This window comes from Hippopotamus amphibius, chromosome 8 (genome assembly GCF_030028045.1).
Source record: "Hippopotamus amphibius kiboko isolate mHipAmp2 chromosome 8, mHipAmp2.hap2, whole genome shotgun sequence".
NCBI lineage: Eukaryota > Metazoa > Chordata > Mammalia > Artiodactyla > Hippopotamidae > Hippopotamus > Hippopotamus amphibius.
Window position 1 is genome coordinate 107,323,376 of NC_080193.1, and position 18,106 is coordinate 107,341,481.

The 18,106-nt window shown below is 33.8% G+C and overlaps 1 protein-coding gene across 2 annotated transcripts in view; it reads left to right on the forward strand.

Moving 5' to 3' along the window:
- The window catches only part of PGAP1 (post-GPI attachment to proteins inositol deacylase 1), a 71,065-nt gene that overhangs the window by 16,877 nt on the left and 36,082 nt on the right, over window positions 1-18,106 (forward strand). For both annotated transcript variants that reach the window (XR_009055075.1, XM_057745226.1), the window contains exons 4-10: window positions 335-506; window positions 3,640-3,797; window positions 7,039-7,091; window positions 7,921-7,987; window positions 9,804-9,909; window positions 10,580-10,635; window positions 12,081-12,164. Coding sequence is in view for 1 of the 2 variants with exons in the window: in XM_057745226.1 (XP_057601209.1) it covers window positions 335-506; window positions 3,640-3,797; window positions 7,039-7,091; window positions 7,921-7,987; window positions 9,804-9,909; window positions 10,580-10,635; window positions 12,081-12,164 (696 nt within the window). In the remaining variant the exon portion in view is untranslated. The remainder of the gene's footprint in view (window positions 1-334; window positions 507-3,639; window positions 3,798-7,038; window positions 7,092-7,920; window positions 7,988-9,803; window positions 9,910-10,579; window positions 10,636-12,080; window positions 12,165-18,106) is intronic.

Sequence of the window (18,106 nt, forward strand, 5' to 3'; positions counted from 1 at the left end):
TATCCTATAAAATCTAACATTCTGGTATACACCAAACATAATTACACCTATTACATGCAATATAACAAATGGTAAAAACGTGACTTGCTAGACCAAGTGTTCTGATTTTGATTCAGAAAACCAAAGCCTAGCTGTTAAAAATGTTTGCAGAACACAAAATATTATGTATGCACTAATTACAAGTATATGCAAATGTATTTCTGTATCTTATAATGGGAGGTTATATAAATAGTTTTCCTTTTTTCTATAAAATTGCTCATTATGTAGAGAGAAGTATTTAGTATATATATTATGATACTAATCTTTAATCATGCCTTGGTGATTTTTTTAATAGGGTCAAGAATTTGCTCCAAAAAGTGTGGCAATAATTGGTCATTCTATGGGTGGCCTTGTTGCAAGAGCATTGCTTACACTGAAAAATTTTAAACAAGATCTGATCAATCTTCTTATTACACAAGCCACACCTCATGTTGCTCCTGTGATGCCATTAGATCGTTTCATTACAGGTGAGTACTGTTACGTAAACACTAACTGACCTTCCCCTTGTTACTTAGGATTAAACAAATCTTTGCAGCTACTCCCTTTAGAGTATGTTACAGGTTTATCCATGTGTGAAGCAGCTTCCGTTTAAATCAGCACCTCCACTTCTGAGCATCTCTTTTTTGTGACTTTCACCTTAGGCTTATAACTGAAACTGCTGTTAGTTTTCTCTGCCTTTTGCATCTTAACATGGAAGGCACTTGAGCTTCAGTTTAGTTATTCTTGAGGATGACTCCTGGTCTCTTAAAATATGTTTATACTTCCTGTGTTTTGTGAACTCATTTGGGTACTCTATTCAAAATGAGCTTATATTTAAGTAAAATAGTAGAATGCTTTCGTTTTTGTTTTTTTTTAATAAATAGGCTTGCTAACACTATATGATGAGGTAAGGTAGGATTGCTAATATTGATAGAGCTCTTATTATATTTCGGATATTGTGGTAAGAACTTTGCATGATTATTATGTCATTTGATCCTTACAGCAGTCCTTTGAGGTAGGTATCATTGTTATTGCCATATTCACAAACAAAAAAAGAAGCCAAGTTAAAGTTCTTGCCCAAAATCACATGGCAAGAGAATCGTGGAGCCAGTATTTGACCTTGGCAAGACTGTTTCTGGACTTGTGCCTTTAACCGTTGCATATGCTGCCTCTCAGTTGAGTTACGTTGTGATAACAGGAAATAAAATTATAGATAATACTGTAATGTTGCAGGGAATTTTGAGTGAACAACAGGAGTTTATGATTGCTGTCATCTAATTAAATAGTGATAATGTCACAGAATAAGAATTAAATGCCTACTATCTCAACTCTTTATTAAAGAAAGTCAAGTAGTTTCTTCACTGCTTATGTGTAGAAGAAAATCTTTAGAAAGAAATAATTATTTTTCCTGATCAGTAAATTTAGACTTCTTACCCTATAAAAATTTGCATTATCCTAATTGTGCTGGAAATGTTGTTTATAGATAAGTGAGACATATAGCCTAGTAACTCCAAACCAAAGTAGTTTTCCAAAGCACCCATCTTAACATAACATTGCCAAGGAGTAATTTATTTGTTGGAATATCTTGTGCAGTGGTACTTATAGAGAAATTTGATTTTTTTCCTTATTACATTTAAAACTTTGCCTTTAGAACTCTTTTAATAAAAATTTTTAGTTTTATTGTTGAAGTGGGTTAAATATGCTTTACTGATTCTAATAATTATAAATTATTATTTATAATAGGTTTAGAAAAAAATTAAAGGCATAAACAAGTCATAGTGCTTGTCACCACAATTGAGAATTCTTTCTCTTACTGCATTTTATGTGGTATATATAGATGAGCCATGCAGGTGAAATTAGAATTACTCAAAATGCATTTTAAAAATCTCTTTGAGGAAAGAACTGTCAGGAGATTCAGGTTTTACTGTTTTTGAAGGATACCGATGGTCTGTCTCTAAATGGCTTAGGCTGAGAGTGCTTCTTAAGGTCATAGTGCCTTTCCAATAATTAGCAAGCTTCTATGCCATTTATTCTGTATTTATTTTTTATTGCATTAAGCCATAATTAGGACAAAAAAAAAAATTCAAGGGGTGGTGGATTTTAAGTCTTTAGGAGACCCATATGACCTCCAGAAGTAGATGCCCTGTTTATGCTTGGTGGAAATACTGTCCGTAAATAAGGGAAAGGAAGACTTGCACTGGGCTCTGTACTTTAGGACCCTGCTCTCGTGTTGCCATTCCCCACAGGTTGTGGAGTGTACAGGCCAAGCAGCCTCCCCAGTAGAGGCTGTACCTTTACTTCTGGACGATGATCTGGTTACATGGCCTTCATACTTCTCTTGTCCAGATGCCTCAAGCCCACTTCGTTAGCCTCTCACTTGGAACTGTCCTAAGGACAGGGATATACAATCCTGAGCTTGAACTGTGGCCAACAGGTGGCTCTGCATGAGGTACAGACAGAATTTGGATGTGCACAGGAGGTCTTTGTGATGCAGGATGGAATGTGAATGGGAAGAAAAAAGAAGAGAGCAGAGTGATCTGCTCTTCCTATGATATAGGTCTCCACAGCAATCTGGTCAGAGATACGCTCTCCCTGCGCTGCCATAATCCAGTGTCCAACTCTGAGGTGTCCTAGAATTCTTAATTTGAACCTGGCCTTCCAGGTTATTTCAATGATATATTTGTCAAGGTGGGCAGAGAAAATGCATTTAATCTAAGTTTGTTAGCTGGAATTTTGACTTTTAAGTATTTAGACACATGGCATGTATACCCCATTGGCACTCTTATCCCAGACCCTGGAGATGTTAGGAATGGATCTGCTTGGTCACAATCTAAGGGAATACTGCTGAGATCTTTAATGTGAGGAGTTTGCTGTTCCAAAATGTTAAAAGCCATCAGTGGGATCAGTTGCCAGGATAAGAAATGCATTAAGTTTTGATAATCAGAACAGGAAATGAGAACTCCCCTACCCTGGCCTCAGATCTTTGACACTAAATTTTTCTCATCTTCCATAGATAAAGTGAAAAATTATCTTCAGGTTCTTCCCTTTGAAGTACTTGTTACACTAAATGGATACCATCTTCTTAAACATCAGATTTTCCACAGCAGAGTGTCATTGTCCTAACAGATAGTATTTTAAGAACTTAAATAGTACTTTGTGTGGTCACCAGTACTACAGTGGCTGCAGTAGAGAGCTGCTAAGCCCTTATAAGCAGGGACACAGCCATGATTAGGAAGATCTGCAACTCCTGAGGGTAGTAAACTTGTATCTTTGGAAGAATATCGGGGATTTCTTTCTATACTATGTGACTCATGAACAAGCAGCATCCTTGTGGAATATAGAGACCTGTTTGCTGTGGACTTGTCAAAGCTAATAAAATTGGGGTATCTTTTTTCTTTATTGATACCTTTACTAACTCTTAGTGTTTGTACTCTGATGGGGAAAGTAGGCTATGTGTAAAGATACTGATTTTACTCAAAATAGGGAAATGTGGATTGGCATTGTTGATAGACAGTTCGGATGGCTTAAACAGAAATTCAGTTCAGTATTAGTTATAGATGGGTTATTGTTGCAGGGAATGGTTGCTATTTTTTAATGTATGTCTTTTTTATTTCCCACTAGATTTTTATATGACTGTAAACAACTATTGGATTCTAAACGCTAGACACATAAATTTAACCACACTTTCTGTAGCTGGAGGATTCCGGGATTACCAAGTTCGTTCAGGACTGACTTTTCTACCAAAATTAAGCCATCATACCAGTGCCTTATCTGTTGTGGTAATCTATTTATTTGTTTGTTTGTTTATTGGCTGCATTGGGTATTGTGGTAATCTTTTTAAAGAGTCTACTGAAGTAGTAACATGTTGGACACATTGCGGCATGAAAAGAGAAATGATATGTAGTCCGTTGGAAAGGATTGTTGAGTTGATGTAGTATACTGTGTGTGTGCACATGTGCGTGTGTGTATGTGAGAGTGTATGAAAGAAAACATATGAATATTTGGGGAAGGCAGAAGCATGAATACTTGCATCCATGGAAAGTGCAAAGGATCTTAGAAACTTTGTGCAGATGACTCTTACTTATGAAGATGATTGTTTCTTCTTCAAAATAAAAGCCTATTCATTGATTAGCATTTTTAAGTATAAGAAAGTGTAGGCTGAAGTCCAAGGGCCCCTTATGTATCTCAGTGGTATGCTATATACAGTAGTAATGGAAGATCAAACATTTCACACACTCTTGAATTTTAAACTTGAGTGAAGGTTTACTGATTTTAAAATTTAAAAACTTGCTTTGATAGTGTAGATAGAGCCCTGATTAATTAATTTGCTAATTATTCTTTTCTGCTAGGACATCAAGTATTTGGTCTTTAACTGGTATACATAACTTCTATAAAATAAGTTCAGGTTTCCTTTTAAGACTTATTTTTGTATTTTTAACCTTAAAGTCTTCAGTTAAGACCTTAACTTTTAAACTCAGTATACACATCATCTCCAAGTATAACTTAATTTATAAAAAGAAAATTCATAGCATTCCTTTTGCTTTTTAAATAATAGTTCTTTGTTTCATAGTTGTTCTCTTCATATATATGCCTTTGCTTATTAGCTCATCTACTCTTGCTTTTCCTTAGGTCGCTATTCATTCAGTAAATAGGTATTACTGAATGTTCGCCATACGTAGAACAAAATTTAAGCTATTCTGCTCTTATCCACCATTTTCTTACAACTGGAGGAGTTGTGATGTAGCCATAATAGCTTTGAAATTAATTTGTGCTAATTTACTAAGTGATAAATCTCTCAAATCTCATTGTTGGTAGGAATCTGATTTTTTGATGCTGAATATTTTGGGCAGATATATGCTGGAAGTTCTCAAAACTCTAAATATGAACTCCTTAGTAAAAATAGATGTTTTAGTCATATAAAATTGGGTGTAACTTATTTCCTAGACTCGGTCTGGAGCATGATGCTGTACTGACACCCCTTCCTGCAGCCGTTAAAGACTCTTTTTAATGGTGTGTGTGTGAGTGCGTGCGCGCGCGTCCCTCTTTTCTAATCCATTTGATAATGTATTGTGTTCAAGGCAGCTTATATATCTGTACCTCTGATGAAAATATATTTTACTTGCTATAGAACTTTCTCATAGTTGGTTATTGTATAATCTGAGTTTTATTTAGTTTTTAAATATTGAATTATTTAGTTTTTGACTCCCAAATAATCCTGTTTTTTTAATATATTTACATGTATGTTTTCTTTAAAAAAAAAAACAGTTATTAAGAAGCAATTTTTTAATGATTATCTCAAGACAGCTAAATGACATTAAATCCATTGGGAGTAGAAAAATTGTTTGTTAGAGGCCTTAGTTATATTAGTAGGGTAGACCAGACTACTGTAATAGCACTTAAACACGGTAGAATTTTATGTCTTACTCCTATAACTGCCCTAGGTGTACATTTAAGTGGTGGGTGGTTTTTGAAGGAGTTTCATTAAGGGATCCAGGCTGATAGTAGGTTTCCCCTTCTTGAATGCTTTACGTCCAAGATTGCTCTAATCATCACTGTTTCAACACACAGGAAGGGGGAAAGAGCATGAGGAAAGCAGTCAGGCCTGGAAATGGCACACATTACTCTTTTTCACATGCTATTAGAGAAAACTTAGTCACACCATAGAGTAAGAGAGGCTGAGACATGCATTCTAGTTAACTGTGTGAAAAAGGAAGAAGATTCTGGTGGACATTCAGCAGTTTTTAGCACAAAGATCATGAGCAACTACCTTTATTATTTGTGTTGACTTTGCTTTTTTCAGCTCTAACACAGATGCATTCATTAGACTGAATGGAAGGAAACGAGTTTTTGTCCTTGTATTAGTAAATGATTTCTACTGTGAGTTCTTACTTTACTGAGCATCTAATATAACCTTAGAATCACAGTGAGCTCTGGTTGTCTCAACTTTTAAAGTAAGTTGCCAGCAGTAGTTCATAAATAAGGTAGCTAATGTTTATAAGTTCATTAAGTAAGCTATAGATTCCTTCAATTTTAGAGCCTGGAACCCAAATACACATTGTTATTTGCAGAGTTCAAGGCTGATAGTGACTCAGTGACTCCTTTCAAGTTATAAATACCTCTTTTTTAGTAACAAACACCTTTTTTTTTAAATTAAAGAGGCGTGTTAGGCCTCTAAATTTATTGTTCATTTCCTATTTTCATTTTGTTTTGACAGTTCTGGTGAGGGCATCTCATGTCTTTGACAGTGCAGAGAGAGAGATGATATGAAAAATAATTTCAGATTCACTTAACGTTCCCCCATTGTATGTAAGGTGCTCTTCACAGGGAGGTCATTACCTTGTATAAAAAGAAGTCTCTAGTTCTTGGAGGGTACTGTGCCATTGTTAGGAAGCCTTGTGAGAATAGCTATGTCTTTTACTAGGCTTTTTGCCTTTCTGTCTCTAACCAGTAGTATATATGCTAATCATCTAGCGTGTTTTTTTTCCAAATAAATAAGTCTGGACGCCACTTATAAGAGTCTGATTTGATAGTTTTGTGATTAGGCATGTTCATTTTGAAGTCTCCCCAGGCCTAGGTATCTCTCAGGCACATCCTGATTAGAATTAACATCTTAGAATTTATTAAGTGATAATCTAGTCAGAACTGTAATTACTGAAATATCTATTATAATTTATACATACAGTATGATTTATTAAAGAATCAGAAACTCAACCTCTTAGTAGAGTTATGAAGAATTAGACATTAAACTTCAGTAAGTAATCTGTGGATGTTTTAATAATTTTTAAAAGGTAGTTTAAGCTTGACTAAGTAGTAATGACAGAATTATTTTATGCAAGAAATATTCAATATCTTAATATTTTTGGATCACTTTTTACAAGAGTGCATCCTTTAAAAATGTGCATCATAAAATAGTGAAACTAATGTTACATGTTTCTAAATATTAGCCTATAAGAATTTCAAGCCTTTTGGATAATAACAAATGCACTTTTCTTAAGCAGGATTTTGTTTCTTTCCATTTAGAGTTCAGCAGTGCCTAAGACCTGGGTCTCAACAGACCACCTCTCCATTGTATGGTAAGTTAATATAACTTATTTTGGCAATTTGTGATCATCTTCTTTTCTCATCAGTCAATTGACTGGTTTGTTAGCTTTCTTAGTGCTTTATCTGTAAATAAATTTAAGAATTTGGGAGAAAGATTAACTTAGGAGTTTAGAACTTCAACCTTTGTTCTTGTCTTGGTTTGACAGCCTATAAAATCATCTCCTGAAGAACGAGAAGCATCGGTCTCAAATGAAGCTAATGTCAAATGTCAAAATTGTAGAATTTGTCATAGTTGGGCAGAATCAAAGACACTGTGGTAGGACCTTCTGAGCTCTTGGCCAGTCACCAAGCTCAGGGACTTGATTAACGCAGCATTGACTATTCTAGAGCAGTACATGGAAAACCAAGTAGGAATTAGATTTACCCTTAATATAAATAAAGAAACAGGTTAAGTAAGGGTCAAGAAATACATAAACCCTAGTATCTTATCTCTATATGCATTGGCTTAAAGATTCTCTTTTCACCTTCCTCTGCCTGTGCCATCAGTGGTATCTGCAAGGACCACAACAGTTCAGACATATAAAGATGGGGTAGACAGTATGTCTATATCTGGGGTAGATGTGGAGATTTAGGGAAGACATAGGAGCCTGACACTTCTACTCTCAAATATCCAGGAAGATTTTATTTTTATACATCTTAAGCTTTAAGATATATGCTTAATAATGATTGGTTAAATAATTTTAGAGTTGGCAGCATTAAAGGAAATTCATATATTCCATTAAATAATAGAATTATTTATGTTTATATCAAAAGTGTATTTTTAAAGAAAGTTTCATTTGTAACATTTATTTTATTCTTTAGGTGTAAACAATTGCAGTTGACTACAGTTCGCGCATTCTTTGATCTTATTGATGCTGATACTAAACAAGTAGGTATTTTAAAAGTTATTTCAGTGAAGTAAAAGCTTATGTTAGAGCAGTGATAGATTTAATACATTTTTTTTACTTGATGAAAATAGAAGCCTACACCTAATATTGACTATAATTAGTTTCAAAATGGCAATATCTTTATTTTTATCTGTAATCTTTGATCACTATTAATAATTAAGTATGCAATAAAAAAGAAATAGTGAAAGAATACCTTAAATCTTCCTCAGTTCTTCCCCTTTACTGTTTAAAATTTGATATCTCCTTCTGACTTTTTTTTTTTACCTTAAGGGAAATATTTATTACAAATATCCTCATGCAGTAGGATGAGAACATCTACATTCATTGAGTAACACAAGCTCACCAGAACTTAAATTATGTACTTCTAGAGTCAAACCTTTTCTGTACTGATATTTTACATATAAATGCTCCCAACTAGTGATTTTCTAAGTTGTTCAGTTCACAGGACACCTGGAAATCATATTACTCTTTAATCTCTTTCTTGTCTGCCAGCAGATAAATAGTAGTGGGCACCAAGGATTTCAGCAAAATTTAGAGAATTCTATCTATTAACTTAATTTTTTTTTCTGTGAAGTAGGAACAGATTGTCATTATTCATCTTAAGCAGCCTTTCACCTCAGGTCATTTTGCAGTGCATCACTGTTCCATAGATGCATGTTTTGAGAACTACCTCCCTTCCTTCTCCTTTTGGAGAAAAAGTTCCTTGTATTTTCGGTAATTTTTTTCATTATGGCAGATGTTTTTGGATTCTTTCCCCTGAAGGCTCCAGTTCTTTGAGAGACTGTTACTTGTGGCTTCTTTCTCAGTAGATCACTAGATAATGCTTTCCTTATTACTGTGTCTTAACTTTGCTCCTTTAGCATTCTCTCTTAGGGATAGGGTAGTGTCTGTATTTTTTTCCTTAACCTTTCAGAAAGCTGCATAACTAAGTTATTATTATGATAGATACTTAGCTCTCTCCTGAAGAATGCAGTAAAAGAGAGACACAAATTGATCTGTTTTACCACATTTTAAACCACAAGATAGCATGTTTAAGTTAGTATATTTACTAAAGTAAATCAGCTTCATGGAGTTAACACTGTTAACGCTGGAATTGTGTAGTCATGGAATGCAAACATTTTTCAGTTTTTCAACCTAGTTTTAATTTCGACTCTTTAACTAGGGCATATCTCTTTAATCTGTTTGACTATATATAATAATAGAATGAATTAAAATTTGTATTTGACCACTTTGTATTTGAAATGATATTTGGTAGGTTTAGGAAAAACTCCATTTCAACTAATGAAGAACAGGTAAATCTCACACACGTATATTATTTAAAAGTTATACATCAGACTAATTTTAACAGATCAAATCTTGTTTTGTGTTAAATTCTAAGAGGAGAAAACTCTAAATACTAGCATGTAATAAATTATAATTCTGGATGGATAAGTATTTTCCAGACACATTTTAAGGGACAAATGAGAAAATTTTGACTAATACTGCTAAGAATCAAAATATTATGAAACTGAGCTCTGTTTCACAAACTCACTATATATGATAGGCCAGACTAAATAGTAGACAATAAAATGTTAGGATATCCTACTGCTCAAGGAGTATATAGTTTAGGAGGAGAAACAAACATATATACAGGGAAACTGTAACTCAGAGCATTGTTAGTCCCATTTTAAGGGCTTAGAACAGTGCCTGACCCAGAGTAAGTAACTATTGGCTCTTATCATTATTACTTCAAACAAAGTTTCATTAGTCACCACAATGGATATAAAAGGATATAGAATGTATCAATGTTCTTTCTAGATAACTCAAAATCCCAAGAAGAAATTGTCGGTTTTGAATCACCACTTTATAAGACATCCAGCAAAACACTTCGAGGAAAATCCATCAATAATTTCTGACCTAACAGGTTGGTAGTAATAACATGTTTTAATTTTAAATAGAGTTTTGAATATTATTTTTAGGTAAATTTGTCATTAGCAGAAATATTCTTTGAAACTGTAATGTTTCGCGTATTATAATCCTGTCTATTTTATTAATTTCCCTATGCTGGTTTCTTATGAGGTTCTTGGCTAAGGAGGGGAAGAAGTAAAAAAGCAATTTGTAAGATATTGCTGATAAAAATTTTGTACTAAAAGTAACATGATAGTAGAAAAATATAAAAGTTAAATGTCTTTATTTTCCTGACAGCCATGTAAAATAAATGCTGTATTATTCTTGGTTTAGTTTCTTAGAATCATTCTTCAGTCTTTTGGTTTAACAGCATATCTTTCACTGGTAAATTTTGTTTTTATATGTGTCTGTCATACTTTACTTAGTTTGGAAAATGAAATGTTTGTTTCCTTCTGTTTATACTTCTTAGAGTTAGACAGCAAATAGATTTTAAAAGCTTTACTTGATCTGAATGCCCCTTGGTGATGAGCATATAGAGAACATCCCACTAGATTTTCTATTTTAAAATAGCCACTGTTTAGGAAACTTCTTCTTTTTCAAATCCTATTATGATTGAGAAGTATTCAGTAAAAGAAATCACTTAATATTTTTTAAAAAGCCAAACACATTAATTTCTTTTATCTTAGGGACATCTATGTGGGTTCCAGTAAAAGTATCCAAATGGACGTATGTGGCTTACAATGTAAGTATACCACCAATGGATTTAACATTTTTTTTCAAAAATATTTTAGGATTTATCTTTCAGAGTTAGACTTTTTAAAGAAGATAACCACGTCATTTTCCCATATTAAATAAGTTTAGTAATAATTCCTTAATATCTAGTGTTCAATTTTCCAGTTTTATCATAACTATCAAGTATTGTGTTTGTTTTCCAATTTGTTTAAATCAGATACAAACAAGGTCTATATATTACTTGTTGATATGTGTTTTATTGCTCTTTTAATGTCTAATACTTCCTCCACCCTTTTTTTTTCCTTGCAGTTTATTTGTTGGGGGAGAGAAGAGTCATTTGTCCTGTAGATTTTCATACAGTCTTGATTTTTCTGATTGCATTCCTATAGTGTCATTCAGTATATTGCTTTCCCTGCTCTTTCCTGTGACTTGGTAGTTGGATCTAGATGCTTCATCAGATTCAGGTTTTCATTTTGTTTTTGTTTTTACTAGACTCTGTCTTTTTTTGTGATGTTAGCAGCTATTGATGAAGAAGGCCTAGAGTCATTAATTCATTTAGGGAGTGCAAAAGCAATGAGACTCTGATTTGATTATTCCTTCTTCGTTTATTAACTGAAACACTATATAGAAAAACTTCTCATCTACTAAATTTATCAAAAGTGGAACTAATTACAAGGAAAAAAATTATAATTCTTTGAATCTTTAGATCTTGTATTTACTGGTTTTTAGAATAGTGAGTTGACTCACAAACACCCTCCATCAGTGACCAGAAGATGTTTTGTGGGGGTTTTTCCTCCAGTATTATTATGAGTTTAAACATTTTTGTGTTTCTGTCTAAACTAAAATACTAAAATTGTTCTATCTTTGATGCTAAAATTGCTATTAAAACTGTTCTATCTTTGACCAATGGAAGCCATTTCATGGTAGGCTCCTGAATCTTTTTGATACAGCTGCTCTTTAGTTGTCTTTGATATTTTCCTCACTATCTAGCTTGAGAAAGTATTTTACTCATTTTGTAACATTTCCTGTCCCAGAGCTTGAATCTGCTTTTTCTCAAAGAAGCTCTTCCTGTTTTTTGGGAAACAGTATCTAAAAATCATAATTTGGGCTCTAGAGATGTTTATGGCTAGTGAATTAGCATTTCTAAGGCCTTATCATTGAACAGAGCTAAGAAATGTATTTTATCTTGGTCATAAGGCCAAAAACCAAACCCAAACAAAAAAAAAAAACTTGCATTCATAGTGAGACAAATTCAGATCTACAGAGTTTATACCTGATCTATCTTGCATCTGTATCTTCTTCCCATTCCTAGAATATTGGTTCTCAAGAACACCAAGAATGATAGAATTAAAACAATTAATTAGAATTAATTTGAATAATTATTCATTACTTTATTTGAATTTTTGAATGATGAAATTATCTACTCATAATTTATTGTGTTTTCTCTCTTTTTAGGAATCTGATAAGATATATTTTACATTTCCCCTTGCAAATCATAGAAAAATCTACACCCATGTCTACTGTCAGAGCACCATGCTGGTAAGATAATTGGTACACTTTATGTAAATTTAAAAGGCTAACTATTGTTTACTATTAAGATTCAGGTAACATCCGGTAGATTTCATCTTTAGCTATGAACTGCTGTTAAATCTAAGTAGTTGAAAAACATTTATCTGGAACAGAAAGTATTGATTGATAAGTACTAATCAAAATGCTTCTGTAACTGATAATATATATATATACTATTAGTTTGTACCTTTGCCTCTAGTTTAGGTTTTACACCCTGTGTTTCGACCTTAGTTTCACTATGTTTAGGATAAAGGAATTCAGTTCAGAACTCCTTTAATTCTAAAATTCCATTAGTATTTTAAAGAATAGATATATTTAAGCAAAGCTATTCTTTGTTTTATAAAGTAAATCCTGTTTTTCCATTGGCTTCCGTACTAAAATTTGCAATACTTTTTATACCAAATAGTCTCTAAAATAGTATAGTAACTTTTTGTTACGGTGTTATCTAGACTTACAGTATCAGTATTTCGCTTGTGTATTTCTTTTTAATGAGTACCTACTGTGCTAGAAATATATTACATGCTTTAGCATGCTTTTGTTATATTAGGACTGTTTAAGTAATAATTTATCAGCACTTCCTACTTTCAGGAATTTGTTTCCAAATTTGGGTTCTTTTCTCTCTATTCTGATTTTTTTTTCTTTCATGTCCAAGGATTCTTCACTATATATTTGCATCTTTCATAATTTAAGTTCTTTCATTTTCCTTTTCTTGGATTATTTGTATTTTTTAGGACTAGGATCTAATATATCACTTGGTTGATACTATCATTTGATATATAGTAAATTCTTTAGAAAAGATGGTAGGCAGGCATTGTGGGCTAGATGCTAATGAATACTAATTTTAGTGGAATTACCACAGTTTTGTATCTCTCACCAGAGACAAACTACCATCTCTCAGCCTAAAATTTGGATGGGCAGCTTATCCCAAGAGAATGTGGCTGTGAGAGTGATGGCTTAAAACATCCACACTCGCTTCTGCTAAATTCCAAATCAGAATATCAGTATTATATTGAGAAAAATCCTTGTCAAAGTGCAAATTATCCATTTGGCTTTTTGGAGGATCCCTTTTCTGTAATTAATGTCTATGGGTATTATTAGTAATGTGAGAATTTTTTAAAATCTTTTTTTTTTTTTGTTACTTCTGGCGCCTATTTCTTTTTTTTTTTTTTTTTTTAAAGCTCTTTATTGGAATATAATTGCTTTACACTCCTGTACCAGTTTTTGAGGTACACCAATGTGAATCAGCTATATTTATACATATATCCCCTTATCCCCTCCTTCCCATGACTCCCTCTCACCCTCCCTGTCCTGGCCCTCTAAAGCATCAGCCATCATCAAGTTGATCTCACTTTGTTATACAGCAACTTCTCACTAGCTATCTATTTTACATTTAGTAGTGTATCTATGTCTATGCTACTCTCTCACTTCATCCCAGCTTCCCCTTCGCCCCCCCACCCCAGCCCTGTGTCCTCCAGTCCATTTTCTACATCTGCATCTCCACTCTTGTCCTGTCACTGGGTTCATCAATACCATTTCTTCAGATTCCATATATATGAGTTAGCATACAGTATTTGTTTTTCTCTTTCTGGCTTACTTCGTTCTGTATTACAGTCTCTAGGTCTATCCACCTCATTACATATAGTTCAATTTCATTCCTTTTTATGGCTGAGTAATATTCCATTGTACATATGTGCCACATCTTCTTTTATGGGCATTTAGGTTGCTTCCATGTCCTGGCTATTGTAAATAGTGCTGCAATGAACATTATGGTATGTGTTTCTTTTTGGATTATGGTTTTCTCTGGGTATATGCCCAGTAGTGGGATTACTGGATCATATGGTAGTTCCATTTTTAGTTTTTTAAGGAACCTCCAAACTGTTTTCCATAATGGCTGTACCAACTTACATTCCCACCAACAGTGCAGGAGAGTTCCCTTTTCTCCACACCCTCTCCAACATTTATTGTTTCCAGATTTTGTGATGATGGCCATTCTGACTGGTGTGAGGTGATACTTCATTGCGGCTTTGACTTGCATTTCTCTAATGATTAGTGATATTGAGCATCTTTTCATGTGTTGGCCATCTGCATGTCTTCTTTGGAGAAATGTCTATTTAGGTCTTCCACCCATTTGTGGATTGGGTTATTTGCTTTTTTGGTATTAAGCTGCATGAGCTGGTTATATATTTTGGAGATTAATCCTTTGTCCATTGCTTTGTTGGCAAGTATTTTCTCCCATTCTGAGGGTTGTCTTCTTGTCTTGTTTATGGTTTCTTTCACTGTGTGAAAGCTTTTAAGTTTCATTAGGTTCCATTTGTTTATTCTTGCTTTTATTTCCATTATTCTAGGAGGGGTGTCAAAAAAGATCTTGCTTTGATGTGTGTCATAGAGTGTTCTTCCTATGTTTTCCTCTAAGAGTTTTATACTGTCTGGCCTTACATGTAGATCTTTAATCCATTTTGAGTTTATTTTTGTGTATGGTGTTAGGAAGTGTTCTCATTTCATTCTTTTACATGTAGCTGTCCAGTGTTCCCAGCACCACTTATTGAAGAAGCTGTCTTTTTTCCATTGTATATTCTTGCCTGCTTTGTCGAAGATAAGGTGCCCATATGTGCTTGGGTTTACCTCTGAGTTCTCTATTCTGTTCCATTGATCTTCCTTTCTGTTTTTGTGCCAGTACCATACTGTCTTGATCACTGTGGCCTTGTAGTATAGTTTGAAGTCAGGAAGCCTAATTCCACCAGCTCCACCTTTCCTTCTCAAGATTGCTTTGGCTATTCGGGGTCTTTTGCGTTTCCATACAAATCATAAGATTTCTTGTTCTAGTTCTGTGAAAAATGCCATTGGTAATTTGATCGGGATTGCATTGAATCTGTAAATTGCTTTGGGTAGTACAGTCATTTTCACAATGTTGATTCTTCCAATCCAAGAACATGGTATGTCTCTCCATCTGTTTGTATTGTCTTTGATTTCTTTCATCAGTGTCTTATAGTTTTCTGCATATAGGTCTTTTGCCTCCTTAGGCAGGTTTATTCCTAGGTACACTGCAGAAATACAAAAGATCATGAGAGACTACTACAAGCATCTATATGCCAATAAATTGGATAACCTGGAAGAAATGGATAAATTCTTAGAAAAGTATACATTCCTCCAAGACTGAACCAGGAAGAAATAGAAAATATGAATAGACCAATCACAAGTACAGAAATTGAGACTGTGATTCAAAATCTCCCAACAAACAAAAGCCCAGGGCCAGATGGCTTCACAGGCGAATTCTGTCAAACATTTGGAGAAGAGCTAACACCTGTCCTTCTCAAACTCTTCCAAAATGTAGCAGAAGGAGGAATACTCCCAAACTCATTCTACGAGGCCACCATCACCCTGATACCAAAACCAGGCAAAGATGTCACAAAAAAGAAAATTATACGCCAGTGTCACTGATGAATACAGACGCAAAAATCCTCAACAAAATGCTAGCTAACAGAATCCAACAGCACATTAAAAATATCATGCAGCATGATCAAGTGGGGTTTATCCCTGGAATGCAAGGATTCTTCAGTATATGCAAATCAATCACCGTGATACATCATATCAACAAATTGAAGGATAAAAACCATATGATAATCTCAATAGACGCGGAAAAAGCTTTTGACAAAATTCAACATCCATTTATGATAAAAACTCTCCAGAAAATGGGAATAGAAGGAAATTACCTCAACATAATAAAAGCTGTATATGAAAAACCAACAGCCAACATCATTCTAAATGGTGAAAAACTGAAAGAATTCCCTCTAAGAACAGGAACAATACAAAGGTGCCCACCCTCACCATTATTATTCAACATAATTTTGGAAGTTTTAGCCACAGCAATCAGAGAAGAAAATGAAATAAAAGGAATCCAGATTGGAAAAGAAGAAGTAAAATTGTCACTCTTTGCAGATGACATGATATTATACATAGAAAACCCTAAAGATTCTACCAGAAAACTGCTAGCACTAATTGATGAATTTAGTAAAGTAGCAGGATACAAAATTAATGCGCAGAAATCTCCTGCATTCCTATACACTAACAACAGAAGAGCAGAAAGAGAAATTAAGGAAACTCTCCCATTTACCATTTCAATTTTTATCATAGACATATAAAAGAGGAGGGAGAATGTAATAATGAATTCTTGTGTAACCATCACACAACTTTAACAGTTATCAACACTCTGCCATTCTTATTTGATTTATCCTTTCCTTTTTTTGACTGAAGCATTTTTAAAGCAAAATCCAGGCATTTTATCATTTTATCCATATGTATTTCAATGTTTTTCTAATGATGAGAATTTTACATATTTTAACACCATTATTTTACACAATAAAATTACTTATTCCATAATATCATGTGGTATCCAGTCCATGTTCGGTTTTCCTATGTTCATTTAAGTTGGCTTATTTGAATCAGAATTCAGAATGTATACACATCGTGTTTGGTTCATAGATCTTACATCTCTTTTATAACAGCCCCCTCTTATTTTCCCCCATGCCATATATTTGTTCTGGGTTTAGTTGATTGTATTCTTGTGGTATCTCTTAACATGTATTTCTATCCATTATCTTTTCTGTAAACTGGTAGTTAGATCTAGAGTCTTGCACAGATTCATTTTTTTTTTTTGGTAATAATGTTTTATTAGTAGAGCTGTGTACTTATCACATCATGAGGTATATAATATCTGGTTGTCCCACTTTCAGTGACAAAAATCAGTGGACTGATTTATCATTGGACTAAGGTCATATCAGCATGATCCATCCATTGTGAAGTTCCTAGTCAGTCTTTCATCTAATGATTTTAGTGGCCATTGAGAACATCATTTTTACTGTGTTTAGATTTATAAATTTTATGATTAAGTAGCATTTTCTTTTCTGTATACTTCAGGAGTTAGTAAATCCTGAGGGACTTTTTCTAAGATTTTTTAAATACAAGTTTTAAAATTAGCTGAGATAGGGGTGTTTACTAGATGACCTGAAATTGTTTTTTTGACAGCTTCTAGGTTATAACAACATGGTGTTTTAGGGTGGGTTTGAATAATACTTTATTCAGTCTGTTAGTGAATGAATCAGAATTCCCTCGATACCAAAGTAAGTATGGTGGAATATTGGCAATTTTCATAATAAGGAATGTCTTTGAGATAGGCTTCTTTACTATTCAATTGGAATAGCTGCAAAAACCTGTTTCAAAAGTGAGCTGAATTTTGAGAGGTTGCTAGATTTTCTTTGTCTAGGCTATGCAGATCTGTTCTGTTGCCTTGCTTTATAATGTCATGTTATTGTTCTGGGAAGCACAGGTAACTGATAAAGAAGTCACAAGTATTTGCCAGCAGTGGAGAGTAGAGAAACACCACGTTTTTATTTTCTTTGAGCTTGCTTTTCTGTATTGAAAAATATCTTAAAATTTTATTTAAGCTCAGTGAGGTCAGAGGCTATATCTGCTTGATTCATCATTTTTTTGAGAGCGTAGCATAATTCCATTCCTTGGCCCTGGAAAGGACTTTATAAATATTAATCGAATGAAAGGATTGATATTTTTATTGTCCTGTCTGTATACTAAGGAAAAATGTATGTAGCTGCCTCAGCAGTGATTCTCATTCTCTTATGCCCTGGTAGGATTTCAGTAGTTGAATCGTTCAATCTTGGAGCATTGCTCTTACTACTTCATTAAAAGTTAGAGTGAAGATCTTTGGTCATACTGCTTTCAAATGACTGAAGCCGAATACATAATGTTGTTAAAATACCACAACCATCTCTGCAGCATTCCCAGCCTGTGCTAATAAAGAAACAACTAGCTTTAGTTTTGAACCCTTGGAATTGTGCTTCAATCCAAGCACACTCTCAGTTGCATAAAAGTTATCTGCCTAGTAATCAAATGAGAACTCA